Genomic DNA, 24,767 nt, shown 5'->3' with positions numbered 1-24,767 from the left:
GTGTGGCTTGGGCCGGTGACCAGGTGGCCGGTGGCGCAGCTTGTGCGAAGGCCCCGAGGCCCAGCACAGAGCAAGAGGCGAGGGCAGCGTGGAGGCTCCAGGTGCAGGTAAGGCAGCCACCTTGTCCTGGGGATCCCTTGGGCCCCAATGGGTTGGGTGCAAGGCCTGGACGTGAACGGGGAGAGCCGCCCCCAGGGTCCTCGTCTGGGCTCTGGCCTGCAGCCCTGGACAGCAGGCGAGGGCCAGGTTGGGTTGCGTGGGGAGCGCCCGGGTGCGCGCGCGCAGTGCCGCCGGACCACAGGTCTGGGGCTAGTTACCCTGGCGCCCCAGTCCCGGTTGCTCCAGGAGCAAAACAGACTCAGCCTTCCAGGGCCGGGGGTTGTGGGTGCGAGGTAGGCACACCCAGGCCTGGGCCGGGGCGAGGGGTGTCCTGGGGAAAGAGGAGCCCATGGAGGTGTCCAGGCCAAGGGGCCGGAGAGGGCGACCCACCTGCAAGAGGGGGCTCCGCGAGCTGACGTTTGCTGGACAAAGTGTGGCCGCGCGGGGGTGCCTGTAACGACCACGCGGGCTCAAGCCCTTGGGGGCCGGTCGGGCACCTGGCCATCCCGCCCCTCCCTGCGGACTGCAGACCTCCCTCCCATCGATCCCTTTCCTGTGCCGGCCCCTCCGAGCAGCGCCGGGTCGGCTCTGACGCCCCCGAGAGAAACGCGCACCCGCTCCCTCCCGTCGCAGGGACAGGGCTCGGAGATCGCGAGCCTCCTGGTGCCCGCGGCGTCCACACCCGGCCCGCGCACGCGCACGCGGCCTCTTTAAGGACTTGCTGCGCCCTCCCACTTCCTTCTCGCAAGTCGCGCTCCCAGGACTCTCCACCCCAGCCCCGCCCCCCCGGGAGCGCGCCTGCGTTACTGCGCAGACCTCTGCCCCGCCCTGCCTCCAGGATCACGGCGAACCATTGGCGGCGAGGTAGGGAGAACTAGTAGAAGGCGGGCCCTCCGCCGGAAGGGGCGGGGATAAGGTGAGGCGTCTTAGTAGGGTGGTAAAAGCGGTCGTCGCCTCGCTGTCCTCTGCGGGCCACCCGGGCCAGGGCGAGCCAATGACTGTAGCAATCTGGGACATGTGACAGGAGGCGGGCCCTTTGCCGGAAGGGGCGGGGCGAGGCGGCGACCTGGTGGCGCGGTAGGTTCTGGGTGGCCGCGGTGGTGGTAGGGGGTGCGAGCGCCCGGTGGGGGCAGCAGGGGCGGTGCGGCAGGCGCGTCCCCGGATGCCCCCTCACCCCGCGCGCACCTGCGCGGCCGGCGCCTCCTCTCGGCTAACAAAGCTGAGTCCGCAGCGCGCCCCGCGGCGCCGCCTCCCTTCCGCCTCCGCGCCCGCCCGGCCTGCGGAGGGCACCCAGGCGCGGGGTCGGTCCTCTTAGTGCGCAGCAGCTACCCCTCGCTGCCCGCAGCGGCGAGCCTCGTGCGCTCCGACCGAGTAGTGCTGGGAAGGGACAGGGGGACGTGAGCGGAGCCGTCGCGCGCTCTCCCCAAAGCGCGCTCTGCCGCCGCCCTGGGCGCCGCGGTCGGAAGGCTCCCAGGGGACGTTCTCTGGTCGCCGCGCTCTTCCTAATTAGCCCCCGGAACGCCTCGTGCCTGGCGCGTCCCTTGGGGCGGTTGGGTTTCAGCGTCCAGAAGGCCACCACGGGGGCTAGGGCGGAGGACCCCAGCTCAGCAGACGACTGAAAGCGAGGACGCACCAGCACCAGGGGTCCCTTAGCGCCTGTGCGTCCCGTGCTCGTAGAGATGGACCAAAGGCTTCCAGAGCTGGTGGAAGAGCTTACAACTTCGGGAGAGGCGCAGCTGAACCCTAAGAAAATGAAGGAGCTGAAGAAGATGTGCAAGTATGTCAGCGTTTCCTGGGCACTGGCTGGGCCGGCAAGTCGGAGTCTCCGGGAGGTTGCGGGGCTGACCCCGGGGCCCGGCGCACAGCTCCCCGCATATCCCTGCGCCCTCCCTGGCCGGCCTCCCATCGCCGCTGCGATGCCCCCAAAGGACCCCCGGGCGTGCGACCCCGGGGCCAGCGGGAGCGGGGGTTGGGGGGACCACGGAGCGGGTCCCTTCAGAGCACACGCATGATTCAGTCTTGAGTGCGCATCTGTCTCTTCGCTGTCGCAGCAGTTGGTGGAGGGAGGAGAGGGGTCTCGGCGGGTGGGTGGCCCCGTGGTGCAGTGGGACCTCCTGCTGCAGACAGGCGGGCTGGGGTCTGCTGAGGGCCGCTCAGACCTGGAACGTAAGGCGAGGTTTGGTGATCACAGTCACCCTGTTGACGAAACAGAACTTAAGGGGTCGCCTGTAAGGTGATGGAGAACCTACGTTTCGATGGAAAACGTCCAGCTCAGGTCTCGCTTCTCTGTGCGCCCAGAAAAACCCAAAGAGCAGCGGCTCACAGGGGAGGGGGCGCCCCAGTCTGCGCCACAGCTGCTTGGCTGAGGAGAAGCCGCTGGGCCTGAGTGGACGGGCAGTCGCCCCGAAACCTCAGCTAGTTTCCACGTGTTTGGAGTATTACTCTCTGGATTTGTTTCAACCATTTTAAAATATAAAAATCATTCTTTTTTTTTTTAAAAAAACCATCAACCGAGGATATGCTTATTGACTTTATGTTTTTTATTTTTTAAGATTTTATTTATTTTCAGAGAGAGGGCAAGGGAGGGAGGGAGAAAGAAACATCGGTGGGTGGTCGCCTCTCACGTCCCCAACTGGGGACCCGGCCCGCAGCTAAACCAGCAGCCTTTCGGTTCCGAGGCTGGTGTCAGCCCACTGAGCCGCAGCAGCGGGGGCCGTTGATTGAGAGGGAGAGGAACGGGGGTTGCGTCTCGTATGTGCCCCGAGCAGGGATCGGACCCGGACCTTTTGGTGCACAGGATGGCGCTGCAGCCCACCGAGCCACCCGGCCAGGGTCCCTGAAAACAGTGCTGGCTTGTGGGTTTCACAGAAGCGGGAGCTGGGTGTGGCCGTGCAGAGGGGAGAACGGGGACTAGCAGAGGGTGCCGTCCCTGCCACTTGGGAACGCCGCCCCGCACAGCCTTTCCCGTGCCCCGGAGCCGGGCGCGCGGTGAGCACGGCTGGCGTCCCCAGGTCGTCAGAGGAGCAGCTGAGCCACACCTACCACCTGCTGATGGCGCAGCTGAGCCGGGAGCATGCCGAGGTCCGCCTCTCCGCCTTCCAGGTTGTGGAGGAGCTCTTCAGCCGCTCTCACCAGTTCAGGGTGCTGGTCGTGTCTGACTTCCAGGAGTTCCTGGAGCTCACGCTGGGCACTGACCACGGGAAGCCCCTGCCACCCCCCAGGGAGGTGGCCCAGAGGCTGAAGCAGGCCGTCACCCGGGCTGTCCAGGGCTGGAACGAGAAGTTCGGCGCAGCCTATAAGAAGCTCGCCTTGGGCTACCACTTCCTGAAGCACAGCCAGCAGGTGGGTGAGGGCCTGGACAGGCTTGTGGAGACCTGGGCTGCCGGGCCGGGCAGGCCTGAGGGGGACCAGCAGGCTGGGTTCCTCGGGCTCCTGAGGCCAGGGGGCAGCTTTGGGGGAGGGGCACGCTCACCCCGGGTGTGGGTGGTGCTGTACCTGTGCACTGGCTCCCACGGGCGTGCAGGTGAAACCCAGGGCATTGAGATTCAGCTCCTCAGACCCAACCCTCTGGTTACCACCCTCATACTTTGTGGTCACCTGGGTCCCTCCGCAACCTGTCCCTGCGCTCAGCCTGTGGCTGCTGCCTCTTCGCCATGCTCCCGGGGTCCGCGCTCAGGTGGCGGTCTCAGGCCCCTGGGTCCACACAGACACACACACAGGCCCCTGGGTCCCCACACACGCACAGACAGACACACACACACACCCCACCCCCCCGCTGCCGGCTTGGGCCCCAGGGCTTCCCATCTCACTCCTTGGCAGAGGCGCTGCGGCTGGCTGTGCTGTCTTCAGGGACCCGGCGTGAGTCCAGTGTGGTCCCTGGTGTTTTCGATCTGGACTCAAGACACCACCGAGGCCCGGCTGCTGCTGCTGCTGGTGCTGCTGCGTCTTCGCTTCAGCCCCTTCTTTTTAAATTGATTTTTAAAACAACTTAAATTTACGTATTTTTAGAGAGGAAGGAGAGAGGGTGAAAGAGCAGGAGCGAAACGTCAGTCGGCTGCCTCTTGCACGTGCCCAGCCAGAGACCAAACCCAAACCCAGGCCTGTGCCCTGACCAGGAATCAAACCAGCCACCCTTTGCTTTGCGGGATGACGTCCAACCCACAGAGCCACACGGGTCAGGGCCTCTGTGGCCCGCCTTGACTTTGATTTCCTTTGTGCTCTGCTTAGCTGAGTCTCAGCTTTACCCCAATTTCTCAGGTGGACTTCCAGGATGTGAACGCCAGGACTCCCGCGGAGAGAAAGCGAGAGGAGGAGAAGCAGAGGCGCTTGGACAGAATCTACCGGGAAAGGTCCGAGCAGGCCGTGCGGGAGATGGAGGGTGAGTCCCCGGGACCAGGAGGGAGGTGACGGGGCGCCAGGGGCTGACCGGCCAAGCAGAGAGCCTCGCCCTGTGCCGGGGGCCCTTGGGGCGGGCAGCTGGAGGGCCCTGCACCCTCGGGGTTACCGGGGGCTGTGGGCTGAGCTTCACCCCTGCCTTTCCTGCTCTGACTTGCCCCTGCCAGCCCCTCCCCCACACCCCAGCATCGCCTCCTCGCCGCCAGTATGAGGGACCGGGAGGGGCCGGGCCTCGGAGAAGGCACAGAGCAGGCTGCTGGGCCCGCGGCGGAGGGGGGGCCCCGGGGGGCCGGGTGCAGGCGCAGTGGGGGGCGGCTGGTCACGCCCTCCCTCAGGTCCCACCTGGGGCCACCAGGACCCGGCTGCCCCTCCAGCAGCTACAGGGTCCCTGCTGACGCGCAGGCCGGGAGCCCGCCCTGCTCGGGAGGCCAGGCTTCGGGACCCTCCGGCCTCGGGCGGCAGCACCGCCCCGGGGTGTGACCGACAAGCCCCCTCGCGGTCTCTGCAGACATGTCCGAGGAGATCCGGGGCTGCCTTGTGGAGGTGGACAACTGCTTCCGGCTGCTGCTGCCCTTTGACCTGGGGCCTTGCCCGGGGGCCGCCTCGCCCGCCGCCGCCTGGGCTGTGTCCGGGGAGGGCGCCCCCCGCCCCGCCAGCACCCCTGACCTTGGGGACGAGGAGCAGCCGTGCTGTAGCAAGACCCTGCCTGCGTGCGCGCGTCCGGCAGCCGTGGGCAGGGAGGAGCCGCGCCCGGCCGCCTCGGGGGCTCCCTCGGAGGACGAGGACGAGGACGAGGAGGAGGAGGACAGTGACCAGCAGGCGTTCTTGCGGTGCCATGGGCTGGGCTCCCACAAGTACACGCTGGACGTGGAGCTCTTCACAGGTGACGCCCCTCCTGCTGCTGCCTGGGTTCCTCGCCCTCACTGCCTGCAGCGGCCTCCAAGGCCACGGGCCCTCGGGACACTTCTGACACCTCAGGCTTCTTGGGGCCACGGGGGCAGGGACACCCCAGGTTGGAATGAGGCTGTGGGCCCTCAGGCTCTGCCCTGCGGCCTCACTGTGACATGCAGGTGGGGCGGCCAGGATGGGATGGGCCCGAGGTTCTGGGTGCCCCAGGAGCCCCTGGAGTGGCTGTGGGCAGCTGCCTAGGCCACGAGGGTCAGAGGGGGGCCGCCAAGGCCTGGGCACCACCTGTTCTGGCCTGGGGGACAAGGGGACCGCGAGATGGCCTCTAGCCGCATTTGTAAAGACGCAGGTGGTGGCCCTCAGAGCTCCACGTGGCCCTGGGGTCCCAGGCTTGAGGTTCCACCCCACGTGCCCAGCCCTCTGGGGGCGGCTTCCTCACAGGTGCCTCATGGCCCTGCTGGGTGGGGCCCTCGGGTATGTCCTCAGCAGGGGGCCGGGCTCGGAACCGCAGGAGGTCCTGTTCCCGCACCCTACGCTCCAGTGCCCTGGGGCCCGGGAGCCAGCACGCAGGACGTGGGGTGCTGGGGGGGGGGGGGGCTCCGTCCTCAGGGCAGTGGGGGCAGGGCTCCCGGGGCTCGCTGGACGGGTTGGCCTGGCACTGAGGACGGAGGTCTCGGCCTGGGCCTGGCGTGGAGGGGGCATCAGGGTCAGACCAAAATAGCCTTCGCCTTCGCGCAAAGCATAAAGCAGCGAATCTCCTCCTCGGGCTCAGGTTCGGGGTCCCCGGTGACCTGTGGCGGGTGGAGTAGGCAGGAGTGTGGGTGACCTGCCGGTGCCCCGCCCGTGCACCCCGTTTTGTAGACAGCCTGAGGGTGCAGGAGAACGAGGACAACTGGGCTGTCCTCCAGTCGGCTCGGGACGCGCTGAAGCTCATCCAGAACAAGTTCCTGCCGGCCGCGTGCGCCTGGGTCCAGGTGAGGCCGTGGGTGAGCCGGGTGGGGGAGGGGGCGCCACCGAGGGGCGGGGTGGGGGCGGGCCCCCAGGTGACCAGCCCTTTGCCACAGCTGTTCACCCGTGCTGGGGGGCCCCGTGGGCACCTGGAGGCAGCCATCAGCCTGAAGGCGGAGTTGGAAACAGCCCTGAGGAGGTCCCGCGAGCTGGATGTGGAGCCGGGGGCCCCGCGCCGCAGGGAGGTGAGTGCGGTGGCTGGGGCCAGGCCGTGAGGGTCTTCTCTGGGCCGACTCAGCCCTCTGAGCAGGAACCGCTGGGCTCCGGAGCAGCCCGTTCCTCCTTCACAAGGGCCTGGAGTTGAGGACCAGCCCCAGGCCAGGCCATCCCCAGAGATGGAGGGTCTGGGACCCCAAGTCCCAGGGCCCTGGGGTGGGAGGGGCCTGCGAGCTCTTCAGAGCAGGTGGGACCCACTGGGCTTTGCGGGTGTGCAGCCCCCCGGGGACCAGCAGGGGGAGCTCTTGTCTTCCTCCTGCCAAACCCGGGCCAGGGAGGGATGTCTCGGCAGGCGAACTTGGGGCTCGCTCGTTCCTTACAGGGGCCCCTCCGGGCTCACGTGGGACTCGAGCTCCCACTGGTAGACGCCTCGGTGCCGCCCCCCAGGCACCTGCGGGGTGATGTGCAGGGTGGGAGGCGTGACGTGTCCAGGCCTGGTCACCCAGTGGGGGCGTCTCCAGGCCGCTTGTGGCAGGAGTGGGCTTGGGGTGAGGGGTGGGAAGCCACTGGTCCAGGAGACGCCACTGTCCGTCGTGAAGGCTGGAGGCCTGGCCAGGCGAGGGCTGACCTGGGGGTGTCTGTCCACAGAGCAGGGGGCGATGGGGCAAACCCAGGTGGCCCGTGAGTGCCGGGCGCCGGGCAGCGGGGGCCCCGGGGTCTAACCGAGTGCAGGGAGGGGGCGGACAGGCGCGTCTGCCACGTCTGTGCTTCTGTCCGCGAACGGGAGGGCGGCTGACAGAGACACTGCTCCAGGAGCTGATTGAAGAGGCGCAGCTTGAAGTCCTCGGAGACCGCGCTCGCTCCGCGGCTGTAGATGGAGTGATTGGGCCGTGGGCTGAGTGACGGCGCCCTGCTCGGTGAGCGCCAGTCCCAGAATAGAGGCCGCGGTATCTGCACATCTGCTCCTGTTCTGTGCGGGGCGGCCGCCAGCGGCCTGGTAATTGGAAATTAGGAGCGTGTTGTTCTTGGCTGGCTTTTCTGTAAGTGCTGGGGGTTAAATCCCCGGCCCTGGCGTCTCCCCACTTAGCTTGGGTCCTGGCTGCACAGAGAACGGGCTGGGCCGGGGTGCCGGCTCGAACAGTGGCACGAATGTCTGAGCACCGTGACAGACGGGTGACACTGAAACAGGGAGCCCGCTCCCGCGCCAGTGACCGCAGGCCCAGAGGCTGTGGCCGGAGCCGACCCCAGGAGGCCCGCAGCTGCCCCGCCCTGGGGCTGTCCTGCCAGCAGCCCCCCACCCCCAGGCGGTGGCGCCTCTTTCTTTCGGTTTCCGTTTCTGAGTTGCCGCTGTTTTCTATGTACTGATTCCTCTGGGTGTGGATGGTCTGCCTTTAAAATCTGCCCGAGCCAGTGCAAGTAGGTTGGGCTCTCTGCCTCCTGCAGTGGCTGGTCTGCGTCCTGTGTGGAAGCCCCGGGATAGATCTGCCCGGGTCTGTCGGAAGCATCACGGGGGAGATTTGGTTCCCAGCCTGGCTGTTCTCCAGCCACGATCTGCGGCGGCTGCAGCCGTTACACAGACAGACACCCGGGGAGAACTTCTCAGTCCCTGCTGTTACCGACGCAGCTGAGGTCGCCCACGTTTTGCGACTGTGTCGTTAACAAGGCAGCCGCTTCTCACTGACCAGTAAGTCAAGGAAATCAGTTGAAGCAACAGCCGTTTAAACTATCAGCAATGGGTTGGAAAAAAAAAGTTGGTCTACGTGTTTAAATGGCAGGAACAGCCACAAAGGTGCTGCCCTCGCCCCACCATCGCCAGTCATTGCGGCAGCCGCACGGCCTTACTGGCGACACCTCCCGGCTGGTCCGCGCGACGCCGCCTGCGTTTTTCTGAGTCTGCTGGCCATGGGGCATGGCTGCAGAGCAGGCCTGTCGCTGTGTGGCCCTGGGGGCCTGGCTTCCTGTAGGTGAAAAGGACGGAGCAGGAAGCCAGGGAAATGAAATGTTGGCTGCGTCAGGCCCTGGGAAGGCAGGGGAACTAAATCAGTGACATGGGGACCTTGGACTCGGCAGGGCCAGTAAACAACCTTCCTGGTGACTGGGCTCCTTCATCACGCTGAAGGCCGCACTGCCGCCTTGTGGGGGCGCTGAGAGCGGGGAGGGGTCTGCCCGCTGGTCCCTGATGAGGGCGGGGGGGCCGTGCTGTGCCAGCACTCGCGTCTCCTCGCCTTCCCAAGGGGCCCTGCGCGCCAGACGTCCCTGTCGTCCTTCTGGTTCCAGAAGCAGCGCCACCAGGGGGTCGTGCTCTGACCCCGTCTTACAGGTGGGAGGACCGAGTTGGGGCAGTTGTGGAGCCTTGTCTTCCTCCCAAGACTGAGCCACCCGGTGAGCTGCACTCACAGTGTCATCTGGCCGGGTCTTGCCTCCCGCGCAGAGCAGGAGAGCATGCGCCTCCTCGGCAGGGCTGCCTCTCCACGCGGGGTGCACCCCGCCAGCTGGGAAGCCAGGGCGCTCCTCTGGGTCCAGGAGCGCAGAGGGAAACGGGTGTGGGCTCCAGAGCTGTCCTGTCCTCGGGGTCCCTGAGCCACCCTCCTGCCTCAGGGCCACGGACGTGCCCCCCCTATCTGTCTGCTGCCTGCCCAGGCCCCCCGGAGCTCTGGGCCCCAGCCTCACCCTGGAGATGCACCTCCACCCTGAGCGAGCGCACAGGACCCTGGGGCAGCCTCCGGCGAGGCCTGCTCGGAGCTCAGCCGCTGCGGTTCAGTCGGACCAGGAAGGGGAGGGACAGCCGTCCCAGGTGCGGCGGCCCCGTCACCACTGCTCAGGTTCTCCTTCAGCAGGGGGCGCGTGCTGCACTGCGGTCCACGCAGGCTCCCGGGTCCGCGAGCCCGCCATGGCGTCCTCTGCCCTCCGAGGCGGGACTGTGGCTGCGCAGTGAGATGTCTGAGATAAAGGTCTGGCTGGGCCTCCCGGGAGGGCATTAGCATATAAATAGCCGCGGTGCCGGCCATCCCAGCTGAGCACGTTTAATTTTTAGTTTATACGAGAGAATGGGGTTTTAAATGCACAGCCGTCAAGCGCTGAGAGACAAACGCAGGTGGGAGCTCGCGCGTCTGACGAGGCCTTACATCATTTTTTTTAAAGGGAAACACATAAACTGAACAAAAGTGATTTCTTGGGTGAAAAGTAATTGAGATTGCGCCCCGAGTTAATTAGATCGTACGAAATTTATTTAACCGTCCCAGCTGTATCTCGGGTGCGTGCTGACGGCCGGCGGCTCCCGTGCGAGGCCACGCTTCCTTCCCAGATAATTAGCAGCCTCTCTACCCTCCTCCGGCAAACTGACGGTGTTGTGTATTTTAGCTGTTTTACTGCTTGTTTAATTATGATCATGGAGACTCATTTTTCTAAATCCTTTTAACTGTGGGTGAGAATCGGCTTGGACCTCCCGGCTTCGGGTGGGCTGCGTGTCTGGGAGGCTTTTATGCAGGGACCTGGCGGGCTCCCAAAGCCTCACCTGTTGGGGGGGGGGGGGGCGCAAGGCCTGGCGTGACCTCGCGTCCCCCAGACGAGGGGGCTGGAGCTGGTTTCAGTGCAGTCGGGAAGCTGCTGCCAGGGGCCAACATGCCTTCAGCTGGTGCCACCTCGGGGTGTGATCTTCCTGGGACCCTTGGGTGTCCTTGTCCCCTGCTGCGTCCCAACACCTCCTCACCCCTGGCTCAGTGCTGGCTTCTGACCACATCTGTGACCTTTGACCTTGTGGGGAGGTTGCAGCCGCCACTGCTTTGAACCAGTGGACTGGCCAGGGCTCAGGTCTAGGCCCGTGTCCCCCACTGTGGGAGGACAGTCCCGCCTGGCGGGCAGTGCTGCTTGGTGGGAGGCCCAGGAGTGGGTCACGCAGGGGTCTGGAGGTGTCTAGGCCACAGTCACTTCCTGTGCTGTGGAGGTCGGCTGTCACCAGCCTTCCCGGACGTGCTGTCTGCCTAGAGTCCGCCACGCGGGTTCACTGGCCTGAGTGGGGGCGGCTCGCAGCACGTGCAGCCCAGGCCTGGACGGCGAGGCTCCGGCTGGGGATCTGGCTGCGGGGACGCGAAGGAGGCAGTCCTCACAGGCTCAGTGCCAGCCCCGCTCTTACGGAGGACACAGGTCCTCCTGGGTGGCGTGCTGCCGCCAGCCTCACTGACGACTGAAGGACAGAAGGCCCCAGGGTTCCGGGCCCAGGGAGAGAAGGTGTAGCCCGGACGGTAGCTGAGGAGCTGCGTGTTTTTAGGAAATGGAAGTTTAATAAGAGTCCCCAGTGGGATTCGATGGTGAGCGCAATAAGCCTAATATTTTATGAAAACGACTCCCATATTTAAAACCTGGCATCTACGTTATGCATTGTAGCACCCGGTGGGTCCACATCTACCTTTCAGAAAATTAAAACACATAAATTCTGTTTAGTGTTTGATACGCACTGCGCAGGCCGGGAACCGTAATGCCCTAAAACCTTGGGCTGCTTTCCACCTTTCATAAATTCCTGGGGAGATTCTGTACAAAAATAATTTTCAGGTCCGTGGCTCATTGTTATTCAAACGTGATTGATTGTCGTCATTTGCTCAGCTCGGGAGTTAAGTGCCCCTGTCATTTCCAAAGAGTATAATTGGGACGTTTCACAGGTCAGCGGTGGAGACAGGCTTCCCTTTTGATCAGTGTTAGACTGATAACAAAAATTACAGTTCCCAGTGATTAATGTCTCCGCACGGCTAGATGCAGAGCCGCAGGCCGGAGCCAAACAACATACATTTGCATCTGATGATGCCTCTGGGGCGGCGGCTGCCGCTCCTGCAGGCACCGGGTACCGCGGTGTTCGTCTGGTGACGGGGTTGGGGCAGGGCTGACGTGCAGCCATCTCTGTGGCCAGCATTGCTGTTGCAGTGATTTCAGAAGCCAGGGCCTGTGTTAGGTGGTCACGCTTCTAAGTTTGCCTCTGACACCCTCACCCGGGCCGTCTTTGATGTTCATCTGACAGGGTCTCCCTCCGGGCCTTGCCTTCGGGTGGGCAGCAGGTGGTGGGGGTGGCACTCCCCTGGCCCAGGAAGGCGGAAGCAGGAAACAGCACCCGCAGGGGCCGGGCCTCTGGATGCCTGCAGCTGTGACCCTCTCAGGAAGGACAGGTCCCCATAGCGGTCACTGCCCTGGGGGAAGGGGAAGAGGGAGCCTGAGCCAGGGTTTTCTGAGCAGGGCTGGCCGTGGACACTGGTTCCTGACGTCTGTGGCTCTGGCACAAGGGAGTGTGTGCGTGGCCGTCACTCGGCCAGTGGGCAAGCCCCGCCTGAGAGGAGCCCTCCGTGGGCAGGGCCCTGCTGCTTCCAGGGAGTTGGGTGCTGCCAGGCGGAGGGCGGGGTCTGGCGCTTCCCCTGAACAGGTCAGAGGCACCCCCACCACACTGACCCGGGCAGGGGAGGTGGCCTCACGCCAGAGACGGGATACTGCAGAAGCACTGTGGTCCCGTTGGCACCCCCGAGGCTCGAGTGGGCGGGTGTGCTGCTGTGAAGCCCGGTTCAGCTGACTGAGCGGTGGCTGTCCCCTCCCCCCGGTGCAGTCACCTCACCCTGGGGCCTTGTCTTTTGGGGGTGAACTCTGCTCCGTGAGCCTTGGCAGTGGCGCCTGCTCCACACAGGTCGTGGCTCTGGGCAGCCTGGCTGGGAGCTCTGGGCACCAAGTGGGTATGTGGAGCCCGTGGTTTTAGGCACCAGGGGACCGGCTGAGGGACAGTCCAGTGTGCTCAGCGGGCAGTGCCGACACTCCAGCCTGGAGGGCTGGCCCCGCAGGAGCCCAGGAGACTCCGGCCTCTCCCTGCTGCTTCCACACGGGTTTGGGGGTGTCTCCACAGATGGCGGCCCCGGGGGATGAGGACGAGGATGAGGATGAGGACGACTTTGTGGAGGTCCCAGAGAAGGAGGGCTACGAAGCCAGTGTCCCCGACCACCTGTGTCCCAAGGGCGGTGAGTGGTGAGAGGGGCATCGGGAGGAGGGTCCTCTTCAGACAGAGCCCCTCGGCCGTGACCCCAGGTGTGGGACCTGCAGCCCACTCTGATGGACGACTGGCCGTGTGCCAACTAGGTGGTCCTGGGGTTCGCTGTGGCTGCCAGGGACGCTGCTTTCACTGGAACCTGTGGCTCTGCTTCCCGGAGGCTGCCCGGGGGGTGCTGTGCCTCAGAGGCCCCTGCGCGCCCACCTGCTGTGGCGCAGGGCAGCCCTCCCGGGGGTGGCAGTGAGTGCAAGGCTGGGCTGGGGGTCCCCAGAGCAGCGTGAGGGGCCTGTCACCTGGGGTGTGAGGGAGTCCCTGGAAGTGGTCGCTGCATCTCATGAGTGGGCAGTACCCCATGTTCTCTGGACTCCTGCTCCTCGATTGCTGTTCCCTGGGGGTATCACAAGCAAGGCAGCATCCCTCCCTACTGTTCGAAGGGTCGCAGACCCGGCGTGTGGCCCAGAGTGTCTGTCGGCTCTGTGACATGGGGTGACGTCAACCTTGGGATGTGCAGACTGCCTGCGTCGGGTCTTTCCTGTCCGAAAGTTTTCTTTTCCTGAAGTCCTCTGCCAGCCACGTGTGCTGCCCAGGCCTGCAGCCTTCCGGGGAGGCGCTAAGGCCGGCGGTGGCGGAGCAGGCGAGGCCTGAGGCAGTTGGACACTCAGGGGTGAAGATGGGACCCTTTAAGGTGTCACACCAAAGTCACGGCCAAGCCTCACAGCCCTCCGTGTGTCTGGTCCCTGTCTGCGCTGCGTGGCCGCTGCCCGCCCGAGCCCCAGCCAGGGCAGGCGCAGGCAGGCCTCCCTTGGAGCACCGGGCCACACCCGCCACTGGTCCAAACTTGGCCTCAGGCTGGAGGGCTGCACCCACGGTGCCCAGAGCAACGCCTGATTGTGGGCGCCTCACGAGGGGTGCGGGGACTGCTGCTCTCCCGGCAGGAGTTTGTCCTCTTCTGTGGTGGCTCGTGTCCCTCCATTTGTGACCTGGAGGTGAGGGGGGCTGGCGTGGCAGGGGCCCAGTGCCAGTCATCGATGTCCTCTGAGTGGTTGCAAAGGTGGGCTGTGGAGTGTGCCAGAAGCCCAGGGTCCAAAGCGGGGGTCACAGGTCCCTGCACTGGGGACCGGGTGGGTGTCCTGTTCCCGTGACACTGTGCTCCCTTCACCGTCTCCCCTGAGGTGCTCCCCGGCCCATCACAGAGGGGCCCATGGCCCGTCTTCCCTCACTGACGACTGCAGGCGGGCGGCATGGGCACCTGTGGGCAGCTCACGCCGCGCGCGGGTCTGGATTGCGCACTGTGGGCTGCAGCCCAGGAAGCGTGAGCTCGCTCAGCTCCTCTGAATTTTCAGAGGGGCTTTTATCTTCCCCTTAATCCTGGCGTCTGTCAGGACGCACAGTCTCTTTCTCAAATTTACATTTTAATTACAAGGCCGGCTCCATGAGGTAAAATCAATAGTGTCAGGCGGGAGGCTAACTGCGCCGAGCCCCAGCCTCTCTGTTTCCTGCGATCGATCGTCCCGCCCTGTCTGCCTTAACGCTCCAGGCAGATCGGTGCCACTTGGGCAGTTGGAACAGAGAAGGAGACTTGGGTGTTTTTATGATTGCACCGTGGGAGTAGGTTTGCACCAAGACCCTGTGCTTGCTGAGACGCCTGGCCATGCCACGCCCAGCCGGTGGGTTAGCGGCCGCGGGCCACTGTTCTGGAAGCTGAGCGCTCCCTGAAAACTGCGGCTGTTTTCTGGGCTTTCACTGTGAAAGCGTGTCAGCAAGATTGATTTTCTACCACGAGGTGAAAATGCTGGTGTATTTTTAGTGCCCCGAGTATTTACCCCACTCTAACATGCTTACCCATCTTTTTAATGGTTTAAAACAACAGATCAATGAAAAATATCTTTCATTCGTGTAACTCAGGAATTCCCACATCGATCTTCGGCTGTGACTGTGTCCATCTGCACGCCGGTGCTCACTGGCCAGCCCCTCCCTCCCGTGCGCTTGTGTGGTTGCCACAGGTCCCCACATGTGAAGTCCGGGTCCCACGTGGGCGTGTGCACGCTCTGGTCCGTGGGGCCTGGGGCACCGTGTTGATAGGAACCAGGTCAGGACCTGAGCCTCCTGTCCGGGGTGCCCCGGGCCTCAGCCATGCCCTCGGGTGGCCAGTGGTGGACCCTGTCACCTCTAAGTGGCTCTGTCCCATGTCCCCCACTTTCAGCACGGGACCCCAGGAAACGGGGGGACAACCCCACGCCCACGTGGCAGAGTGCAGGACTCGAAGGGCTTCTGGGGCAGGGTGGGCGAACGTCTTCTGGGAAAGGCTGTGGGCCCTGTGCGGCCTCTGCTCACCTCTGCGGAAGCCGCTCGGACAGCAGAGCCATTGGACGGGCCCCCCGCAGGGGACCTGCCAGGCGGACCCTGCTGCGGAGCCGCGCCTGAGGCAGAGGAGACCCCTCCAGCGCTGGGGGTGGGCCTGGTGCCCCGCAGTCCCTCCCCTTCCCAGGAGGCTCTTCCTGTACGCAGTGCGCTGCGGCCTGTCCCGCTGCCGCCTCAGCAGCGTGGCCATGAGTCTGCGGGCGGGCGGTGGGCAGGGTGTCTGCACAGGGGAGCCTGGAGGAGCGTGTGCCTGCAAGCTCCCCGTGTCTGGGCCACCGGCCGCTCTTTGCTCTTCTCCCTCTGAGCCACGTGACCCGAGGGCACAGCGAGGCTGCAGGTCCCTCGCCTGGTCACTGTCTGCTTGTGTGTGCTCGCCGGGGTTTCTCAGACACGAAGCCCCGCGCTGCTGGGTAGGCGCATCCCATAAGCTTGGGAGCTGGGGTCGCGCCCACTCCGGCCGACCGCGCGCCGAGGGCCTGCTCCTTCCCCCTGAAGTCCGTCTCGCCAGCGTCAGCTCCGACCCCCGCTTCCTCAGTTCCCGTTGGCAGAGTAACCCTCACGCTTCATTTCCACCCTCTGTTCACTCACTCTCTGAAGATGGTCTTGGGTGGGTAACAAATTTTAAATAATTTGAACTAACTAAGCTTGTTTTTTAATTGGTTTTCATCATTTTAATTGTTGCTGTGTTTCAGATTGGTCAGCAGTTGGTTGCTTGTTTTCACATTTATTTTGACCTGCTGTCTTGTTTTTTCCTATTTCTACCTCTTATTTGCTAGATTCGCTTTTCTTGTGCTAGTTTTAAAAATGGTCATTCAATAGAATTAATAAAAATATTTACTTTTCTGATGGTCATCCCTGATTATTAAAGATTCATACCTATCAGGCCTGTCCCGAAGGTATCCAGCCACATACTATGAAAGACAGAGACGTTTACTGAAGGGCGTATAAGACACACTGTACACGGGACAATGACGCCTCAGTCCCCTTCAGTGTAGGCCCCTTGGGACCTCACACAGCTCTCCCAGCCGCCATCAGCTGCCCCGTTGTATTTTCCTGAGTCTCATTGATGGTCTGAAACCTCTTCCCTTTCAAAGGTGATTTTAGTTTTGGGAAAAGCCAGAAGTCACAGGGCGCCAGATCTGGGCTGTAGTGGGGCTGAGTCACCTGGGTGATCTGATGTTTTGTCAAAAAATTGTATGAGGCGCGATGCATGAGGGGGTGTGTTGTGATGACGCTGCCAGTCACCAGGTGCCCACGGCTGTGGCCTCTGGGTCACCTGAATAGCTTCTGGGGAGGAAAGTTTAAGCTTAACGCAAAATTGAATGCAGATCTGTTGCTCTCCTTGCTCAGCCATTTTGAATGGGACGGCCACACAGTACATGTGCTCACCCAACGGCGTCTACTGCCCCCGCTGATATGTACAGTGAAGTGGTCACTGTTCACACATGCGCGTTCCAGTCCACTCTCCCTGCCTGCCAGGTCACATCAATGTTGTGCAAACCATTTTTGTTACACTAACAATGGCTGGACTTTTTCTGGACAGACCTCATGTATTTGCTGACCACTGTTAATTTCTGTAATGTATGGGTGCCTGCACATCCCCCACTTGAGATGGTAATTGGCTCCTGGGGCTGGGCTGGGCGCCCACATGGGTCCTGGCATGGCACAGGCTGGCCAATGGGGCTGGGAGCGCAGTGGGTGTCTGAGATGCTAGAGGTGCTGCCCTCGTCTCCCCCGGCACGTGGTGGTAGGCCCTGGCCTGCAGGGGTTGGAGTGGCAGCCTCGTGGCCCCCACTGGCCGCCGGCAGGGCCAGCTGTGGGCTGCAGCTGCGGGCTGTTGGAGGATGTGCGCACTGACGTGTGGGCCGCATCCTAACCCCCGGTCACCGCCTTCCCTCCCCTTGGGGTGGGAGCATGGTGCCCCCGGGTGTCTGGGGGCACAGTGAGCATTGGACAAATGTGTTTCAGGGCAGGAGAAAGACCCGGCTGTGCAAGACTTGCAGACGAGGAAGAGGATGAGGTTGGATGAGGAGGCCAGCGACCCCACCTCTGCTGCCGCTCAGCCCCACCGGCTCCGGGGCCACTTGCCCCCAGCCCCGTGCCTGAGCCCCAGGTGGCCCCCATCCCCTGACCTCTGCCCAGAGCATGACCTGCCCCCTGGGCTCCCAAGGCCCCTTGGCCCTTTGCAGGCAGCCCCGGGTGTGCTTCCCAGCTGGGCATGCACCTGCCAGCACCTGTGCCCAGGGCAGGGGGAGTGGGAGCAGGCAGGGAGGGCCTGCAGGGCCCCCAGGCCGGCTCCCTGCACCACTCCCTGGGGCCGCTGGAGCTTGATTCCTCACGGGGCCTCAGCACTGCCCTGGAGCCTGACCCAGGGTGAGAGGGCATTGGTCATGTGTGCTGACCCCGGGTCTGTCCTTGGGGGGAGGGAGGCAGGGGACTGGCCGGCCTAGGTGTGCATGGTCAGTGTTCTGCTCTGTTCTTGTGGTCCCCGCAGGGCACCGCTGGCGCCGGAGGAGGCCCGGAGGCTGGCTGCAGAGTGGGCGCGGGCTCCAGTCCTGCCCTTCGGAGTGGACCTGTGTGACTGGGGCCAGGAGCCGCCGGTGCACGGGAAGGTTCTCAAGTGAGTACAGGCCTGTCTGGTTTGCGTAGGCCGCCGCCCTGTTCCCCACCCCCGCCCGGTGGCTGTGCAGCCGGGCGCTGGCCTGGCTCTGCCGTGTGGTCGTGCCCGGTCCTGCGCCTGCACCCGGTGCCGTGGGCGTCTCCTGAACCTCTGTGGGTCCCTGGGGAGACATCCCGTGTCATCCTCCCAGACGGTCGGGTGCCAGGGCCGCGGGTTCTCCCCCGTGGGCTCATTCAGCCCTCATCCCTGTCCTGGCACAGCTGCCCTTGGGTCGGACCCTGCAGGCTGGGCCTGGGGCTCTGCCAGGAACTTCCGGAAAGCTAGCCCCGGCCTGCGCTCACTCTGGCACCGCAGACCAGGGGGCGCGTCCCTTCGAGGGCCAGGCCAGGTGACGGGACCTCACGCTGTCCTGCTTAGTGCCTTCCCACCTCGTTTCATGAACCTGGTGACCAGGCCCAGAGTCTGGGGGACCTGCCCCTCTGGCCGCCGGTCGGGTCCTGGCCCCTGGCCACGCCTGGCGGAGCCCCCACGAGGGTTCTGACGGGGCCCGCGTTGCAGAGCCGAGTCTCAGCACCGCTTCTGGAAGCCCAGCGAGGTGGACGAGGAGGTGGCCAGCGCCGAGGTCTCCGAACTGCTGCGGAGCCGCCGCATCACCTTCGCGGGGCAGTTTGAGCCTGTGCAGCACCGCTGCCGCGCCCCCAAGCCCAGCGGCCAGCTCTGTGAGCGCCAGGACCGGCTGAAGGTGCGCAGGCCGCCGTCGGGCAGCTGCCACGGCCTGGTGGGCGGGGCCTGGTCACCCACCAGCGGCAGTGCGGAGCCTGGGGCGCCTCGCTTCCCCTGCGGCCTGCTCGTGCTGGGCTGCCGAGGGAGGTCACGTCCGCCCCAGTCTGCCGTGGCAGCACCCAGCGCCCTTCCTTTGGGGCTGAAGGACGAGGTGGCAGACACAGGGACGGTGACAGCCACTCTGCTCTGCCACAGTGCCCGTTCCATGGCAAGATCGTTCCCAGAGACGACACGGGGCGGCCCCTCCACCCAGAGGACAGGGCCCGGGAGCAGAGGCAGCAGCTGCAGAGGCAGGCTGAGCGGCCAGGTAGGCACAGGGACCGGGGAGGGCAGTGCCGTGTTGTGGGCAGCGGCCCCCAGGGTGGCTCCGTGGGTCTGCGTCCGACCCTGCTGCTCCAGTACGGTCGCCTGGGGGCTGCGTTGCCTGTGGGGTCTCGCGGGCGCTCCTGAAGGGAGGGCGGGCACAGCCGCCCCCAGAGCCCCCATCCCCTCCGGTTTGGTGGGTTTTGGATTCTGAGCTGCGTGTTTTAAGCAGACAAAGAAACGGAGGCAAGAAAGGCGAGCTGGCTGAGCCTGTGCCGCTCAGGAGGACCCAGCTCGTGTCTGCCCCGACCTTCGTGCTGCAGTGCTCGCCATCCCCTGCCCCTGCAAGTCCTGCGTGTGTGGGGCACGCGCACATACACACGTGTGTAGTGTGCCCGGTCGCATGCAGCTGTTTTCTGTGCATGTGCCATGTGTGTGGTGTGTATGCAGTGCCGTGTGTGGGTGTTCTCTGTGCACGTGTGCGTGATGTGTGTGCAGGGCCGTGTGTGTTTTCTGTGCCTGTGTGTGTTATGTGTGTGATGCATGTGCAGGGTTGCATGTGGGTGTGTTCTGTGCACATGCTGTGTGTGTTACGTGTGTGGTGCGTGTACCTGCCAGGGCAGGAGGCAAGGGCTGCTGCAGAGCGGCTGGGCCTCGGGTGCTGACGGCACTGGGTCTCCAGAGTGCTCCATGGGGACCCCTCAGTCAGGGCTCCCTATTTTCTGGCCAATGGGCTGCAGCCACCGCAACCTCATTCTCAGGGCCATTTGGGGACCTCGTCTCATCACAGCACATGTGTCCACAGGGATGGGCAGCCCCTCAGCCCCCAGTGGGGCCCCGAACAGCAGGGCTGGGTGGCGACCTGCAGGAGTGGCCGTCCCCGGCCCGGCAGCACGCAGGTGCGCTCGGGGGGCTGGGGTCGACTCCTGGCCATCCCGGCGCCCTCGCCCCAGCGCCCCGAGGAGGGCAGACGGCAGCCATGCCTGTGTGTGAGGTCCCAGCCGGCTCGTGTGTCATTAGCTGTGTTTCTTTTTGTCCTAAGAGACGAAGATCAGGTTTCAGCCTGATGCCGGGGTCAGCGCTGGGGCCTGGCCCTGGATGGGTCAGGAGGCCTGACCTGCTAATCTGCGCGCTGAGGCCTCCCCTGCTGGTGCGAACTCGGGAGCAAATTAAGTGCCTGTTCCTTGTGTCTGCCCCGAAGAGTATCTGGTCCCCAGCCCGCGGTGACTTGTTAACAACAGGTATGGGCCGCGGCCGCGGGCTGGGGCTGGCCAGTCAGATGTGAAATAGCATCTCTTCACTAACTGCGGTATCGATCCCGCCTCCCTCGCAGGCAGCGCAATTTTCTCTTCCCGGCGCTCACCTCGGCGACAATGCGGTGGAGCTCAGGGCCGGCTGCGCAGGAAGGCCGCGCGCCCCGGCATCTATTGATTTTCTTCAAAGGCTTTTAAATTGCTCCTTCATTTTCCTGAGATGCTCATTCCATCCCGCGCGGGCGCCGCGTCTTCCCGTTGTGTTTAAACAATCGCTCCATTCACTGGGTCCCTAAACTGTGACGCCTCCTTATTACTGAGAGATAAACTGTTTAGACAGTTTTCCTTAATCTCGGATTAATCGTCTCTGTATCTGAGCTGTGCAGCCCATTTTCCTTCACTTCAAAAAATCAACTTGGGGAGGCCTTGCCATCTGTCTGTCTGAGGCCCCTGGCGTCTCCCACACCGGACGTGCCCCGCTCTCGGCCTCTGGGGGTCCCCGTGTGCATGCAAGGTGTGCAGCGCCCTCCTGGGGTCCCTGGTCTCCGTGGGCCCCGGGGCCTTCCTGGCCGGTCAGCCTTGACTGGGGACGCTGAGCAGGGCCCTGACCCGGCACTGGCAGGCTGGGGCAGGAACCATGGCCTCCGTCCCCGACACTGCCCCCCGCCCTGGGCCAGAGCCCCACCTTAGACCGCGCTCATCGGCCCTGCGCAGGAGCACATGGGCCTGGTGACGTGATTTCCTCCCGAGGCACTTCTGCTGCTGCTCGCGGCCTGGCCAGGAAGGGGGTGGGAGGGAAGAGCAGAGCCGTCTGGGCTGCCCAACACCCTCCTTGTTGAGACCTGCGGCCAAGTCACCTTCGGGCCAATGCAAAGGAAGCCCAGCCCACCCTGACCCCTGGCTGTGGTCCCTCCTGCCATGCACACCACCAGGCGGAAGGGGCGTTGAGAGGCAACGATTGGGGGCCCCGTGGGGCACAGTCCAGCCTGGACGGGCAGCGTCCTGGGGCTCAGGTGGGGGAGGGAGCTCGGAGGAGCAGCGGTGGGCCTCCCTGCCCCTGGGGTCACTGAGTCAGGGAGGGGTTGAACAAGAGGTGCTGTGGTTGGGACCAGGTGTTTTCTGAAACCTCGGGGTCTCCTTGCAGACTGGCAGGACCCCGAGTTTATGAGAGACGTGGAGGCGGCCACAGGGGTGGATCTTGGCTCGTCCAGGGCTGGCAGAGGGAGAGGCAGAGGCAAGAAGAGGCGGCGCTCCGGCCTCACCGACCTGAAGCAGCAGGCCGACACTTCCCGCTCACGCCTCGCCAAGAAGGTCTTTGCTAAGTAAGGCCCTCACCCAGGCCCTGGCACCGGGGTGTGGGGCGCAGCCAATAAGCTCTCGGAGCTCCCGAGGCTTCCGTGGCGCCCCTCTGCCGCGCGTTCTCCCTGCGAACACTCGCCCCCAGGCAGACCGCCATCCCAGCCAGTCAGGGGAGGGGGCAGCAGGCCCTTAGGAGCGGAGCCGGGCACGGTTGCCCATGCACATGACATTCGTCTTCCCGAGTGAGGCTGCTGGTAGACCCGGTGCACGGCCTCCCTTACCCGGTTGGCCTAGAGGCGCCCAGGGGTGTCCCCATAGCGGCTTCAGGGAGGCCAGTTACCCCCAAGGCTGGCAGGGCAGGGGCCACCCCACGGGTCTCAGCCCAGCACAGCTCTGCCGGCACCACCAGGATGGTGGGCGCTCCGCTCCGTGCGCTGTTCCCACAGCCAGCGCTGGGGGTCAGTGGTCGGGGCTTCTCCGGGCCCAGCTGGACCAGCCTGGCTGGTGGGCCTGAGCAGGATCCACGGAGACAGGCTGGCAGCCCTGCTGCCCGTCCACAGCTGTGGTCAGTCCTGGGCTCTGCCACAGTGCCACTGGAAAGCACCAAGGGTCCTCGTTTCAGGTACCACAGAGGCCGGGTTCATGCTGAGACCGCGCGTGTTCATTAGGTGCTCGGCTCAGCACGCTGGGCGGGGTAGGCCCTTTGCCCTCCTGACTGGCATCGCCTTGTGCCCGGCCCAAGTGGGGCTGGGCAGGAGGGCAGCTCTTGATACCCACGCAGAGCCCATGGCTTCCCTGCTGGCCTGGCCTGTCCTGGGGTCAGGGCTGCCCACTGTGGTTTCCGGCTCCGGCTCAGCTGGGAGTCTGCGAGGGCAGCATCTGCCCAGCACCGGTGCCCCGTCCCCCCAGGCCGTGGTCTAGAACCCGAAGCCCGGCCCCCTGGTCACCTTGCTTTGCTGCCCCCACAGGGCGGCCGTGCGGAGGGCCATCGCAGCCATGAACCAGATGGACCGGAAGAAGCACGAGAAGTTTGCCAATCAGTTTAACTACGCGCTGAACTAGAGGCCGGGCCCGCGGCGCCACAGCCCCGCTGTCAGCCCTCCATCTCCTGCTGCCGGCACGCGGGGGTGGGGCAGCAGCCTCGGTCTGGCCGGCGCCCGTGACTGTGGTTAAGGGTGAGGAAATGGTGCGTATGCTGGTCAGAACGCCCGGGAGGACAGACGCTCCGGGGTCATGGGTCTGGCCTGCCTCAGAGGGTGACCTCAGGCAGCCGTGTCCCCGCTGGGGCATATTGCGTGTGATGTGGCTCAGACGACAAGGAGCATGCACTTGACGTTCAGGACGTGTGTGTAGCCGCAGCCACCATCTCCCAGCCTTGTGGGGTGACCTCTCAGGAAATCCAGGAGAACCCACACTTTTGTGTCAATGCTCTTCTAACATGAACACACAGGGATGTGAAGCATTCGCTGTGCTGCGTGTGGCGTTGCCCACTCAGACCGTCCCAGGGACAGTTCTGTCTCAGCGTGGAGGCTCCCCCGCCCTGTGTGTTTAGAAAGCAGCTTGCTGTGCCGCCCACGCCGGGCAGCTCAGCAGCATCAAGCAACTCCCAGGGCTGTGCCCCACACAGGGCAGCGCTTCGTGGCCACGCCTGGCCTCACCCAGGCTCCCTCGGAGCCACCGTGTTTCTGCACCTCCCTGGGCATGAGGGTCCTCTGCGTCTGGCATCTCAGTAGCCCGTGGGTCATGCGTGGCGGATGCCCCTGCCCTTGCTGCTTCTCCACACGGCAGCTGAGGTGGTTGTGGACACGATTTGGCTGTTGAGGATAACGTTGCTGGCACGTGTGTGCCCGTTTTGTGTGGACGTCTATTCTCACTTCTCTGGGACATCACACTAGGAGCACAGTTGCTGGCTCACGCGGCAACTGTAGCCCGAGGAACTGTTGCCCCCGCTTTCCACCGAGGCTGCGCCCGGCCCGCCCTCCCAGCCAAGTCCGGCGCGGACCCCTCCACGCTCCCCTTAAGGCTCGTTGTTGCCCATCTCGTCACTGGGTGCGAGGCGCTGCTCTCCTAGTGACTGATGATGCTGGGCACCTCATTCTTTTAAATCCTCACCCACCGACATGTTTGCTGAGTTAGAGAGAAAGGAAGGGGGAGAGACATCAACGAGTTGCCTCTCGTACGCACCCCGACCAGGGATGGGATCTGCAGCCCAGGCCTCTGCCCTGACCGGAACTCGAACCCGCAGCCCTTTGGTGTGAGGACGACGCTCCAGCCCATGGAGCCGCCGGCCGGGACGTGCCGAGCGTTTCCATGTGCTTCCCTGGGTGTCGTCTTTGGGGAGATGCCTGCTCAGGTCCTTTGTCCGTTTCTAACTGCCTCTTTGAGCTGTAGGAGTTCTTTCCGTGTTCTGAATAGGGGACCCTTATCTGGTTTGTGACTGTTTTCTCCCATGTTGTCTTCCCTTTCCTGACAGTGCCCTGATTCACAGCCGTTGTTAACTTTGATGATACCCGATATGTCTGTTTCCTTTTGCTGCTTATGCTTTGGTTCCTATTGAAGCAGCCGTTGCTGAATCCAAGGTGGTGAACACGTTTTCTTCTAGGAGTTTTATAGGCTCAGCTCTTAAGTTTAGATCTCTTGATCCCTTTTGAGTTCGTTCCTCTCTGGCGTGAGGCAGGCTCCCAGTGGGTGTGAGCGTCCAGGTGCGTGAGCACGTGTTGGGAGAGCGGTTGTTTCCCCTGTGGAATTAGCAACTTACTGACCATCAGTCGGCCATAAACGAGTTTGTTTCTGGGCTGCCATTGCGGTCCCACTGCCCTCGCACCTGCGTCCCGGGTCCCAGGTGGCGGAGCTTCCTGGTGAGCTCGCCACAGTTTTTGGCGTCAGTGTCTGGACCGTTCGGCAGACCCAGCAGCGCCGCCCCCGGGCCTCGGCCCTCCTCCGCGGGCAGTGGCCGCCTGTGTTTGCGGTCCTGGTTCCTGTCGCGCGGGCTGCGCGGGTCCCTCTCCCGTGCTGAGTCCGCGTCAGGAGTTCGCGGGTCTAGGAATTTGTTTCCTCTGGGTTATTGTAAATTGTTGACTTAAGTTGTTCACAATGTTTGTAATCTTTTTACTGTCTGTACAGCTGGAAGAAATGGTTTTGGAAACTGGAGTCCTCTCTCGATTCTACTTCCCTGGTCAGTCTGGTGAGCAACGTATCAGTTCTGCTGATCTGTTCCAAGACCAGCTTTTGGTTTTGTCGAGATTCTCTTTTTTTCTCGTCTTCATTTCATGAATTCCCGCTTGAGGCTGCCTTGGGTCTAGTTTTCTTTTTCTGGGTTCTAAGGTAGAAGGTTCACGTGCTGGTTTGAGATCTCTTTTCTTTTCAGCGCGGCGTTTGCAGCGGCCAGATCTCACCTGAGCCTGCTGGGCTTCCCCTCGGACGTTTCGGGCTGCTGTGTTTCCCTCTTTATTGATCTCAAGCATTCTGTAACTTCTCTGGAGAGCTCTTCTTTTGCTCAGTGGTCACCCAGGGGGTTTGTTGTTTAATTTCCACGTAGTTGTGAATTTCCCAATTTTTTCTGTTATTTGAT

General features: G+C 63.8%; 1 protein-coding gene across 2 annotated transcripts; it reads left to right on the top strand.

Annotated features, from left to right (window-relative positions):
- Positions 1–1,740: 1,740 nt before the first annotated feature.
- UVSSA (UV stimulated scaffold protein A) lies at positions 1,741–23,544 on the top strand. Of its 2 annotated transcripts, XM_090267185.1 has the most exons (13): positions 1,741–1,876; positions 3,111–3,441; positions 4,357–4,477; positions 5,003–5,377; positions 6,262–6,374; positions 6,465–6,593; positions 12,437–12,548; positions 16,907–17,051; positions 17,433–17,558; positions 18,117–18,300; positions 18,537–18,648; positions 21,042–21,219; positions 22,165–23,544. In XM_090267185.1, the coding sequence occupies exons 1-13, from the start codon at positions 1,779–1,781 to the stop codon at positions 22,256–22,258; spliced, it is 2,118 nt and encodes a 705-aa protein (XP_090123311.1). In that variant the 5' UTR covers positions 1,741–1,778; the 3' UTR covers positions 22,259–23,544. The 2 variants fall into 2 exon arrangements, with proteins under 2 accessions (XP_090123311.1, XP_090123310.1); XM_090267184.1 differs by lacking the exons at positions 16,907–17,051; positions 17,433–17,558; positions 18,117–18,300; ... (1 more) ...; positions 21,042–21,219; positions 22,165–23,544 and adding an exon at positions 14,483–15,728.
- The last annotated feature ends 1,223 nt before the right edge of the window (positions 23,545–24,767 follow it).

The sequence above is a fragment of the Furipterus horrens genome, unplaced genomic scaffold, assembly GCF_987537825.1.
Source record: "Furipterus horrens unplaced genomic scaffold, mFurHor1.1.pri manual_scaffold_2, whole genome shotgun sequence".
Taxonomy (NCBI): Eukaryota; Metazoa; Chordata; class Mammalia; order Chiroptera; family Furipteridae; genus Furipterus; species Furipterus horrens.
The sequence above is the reverse complement of the archived record's forward strand: the minus strand, read 5'-3'. Positions and strand labels throughout refer to the sequence as shown.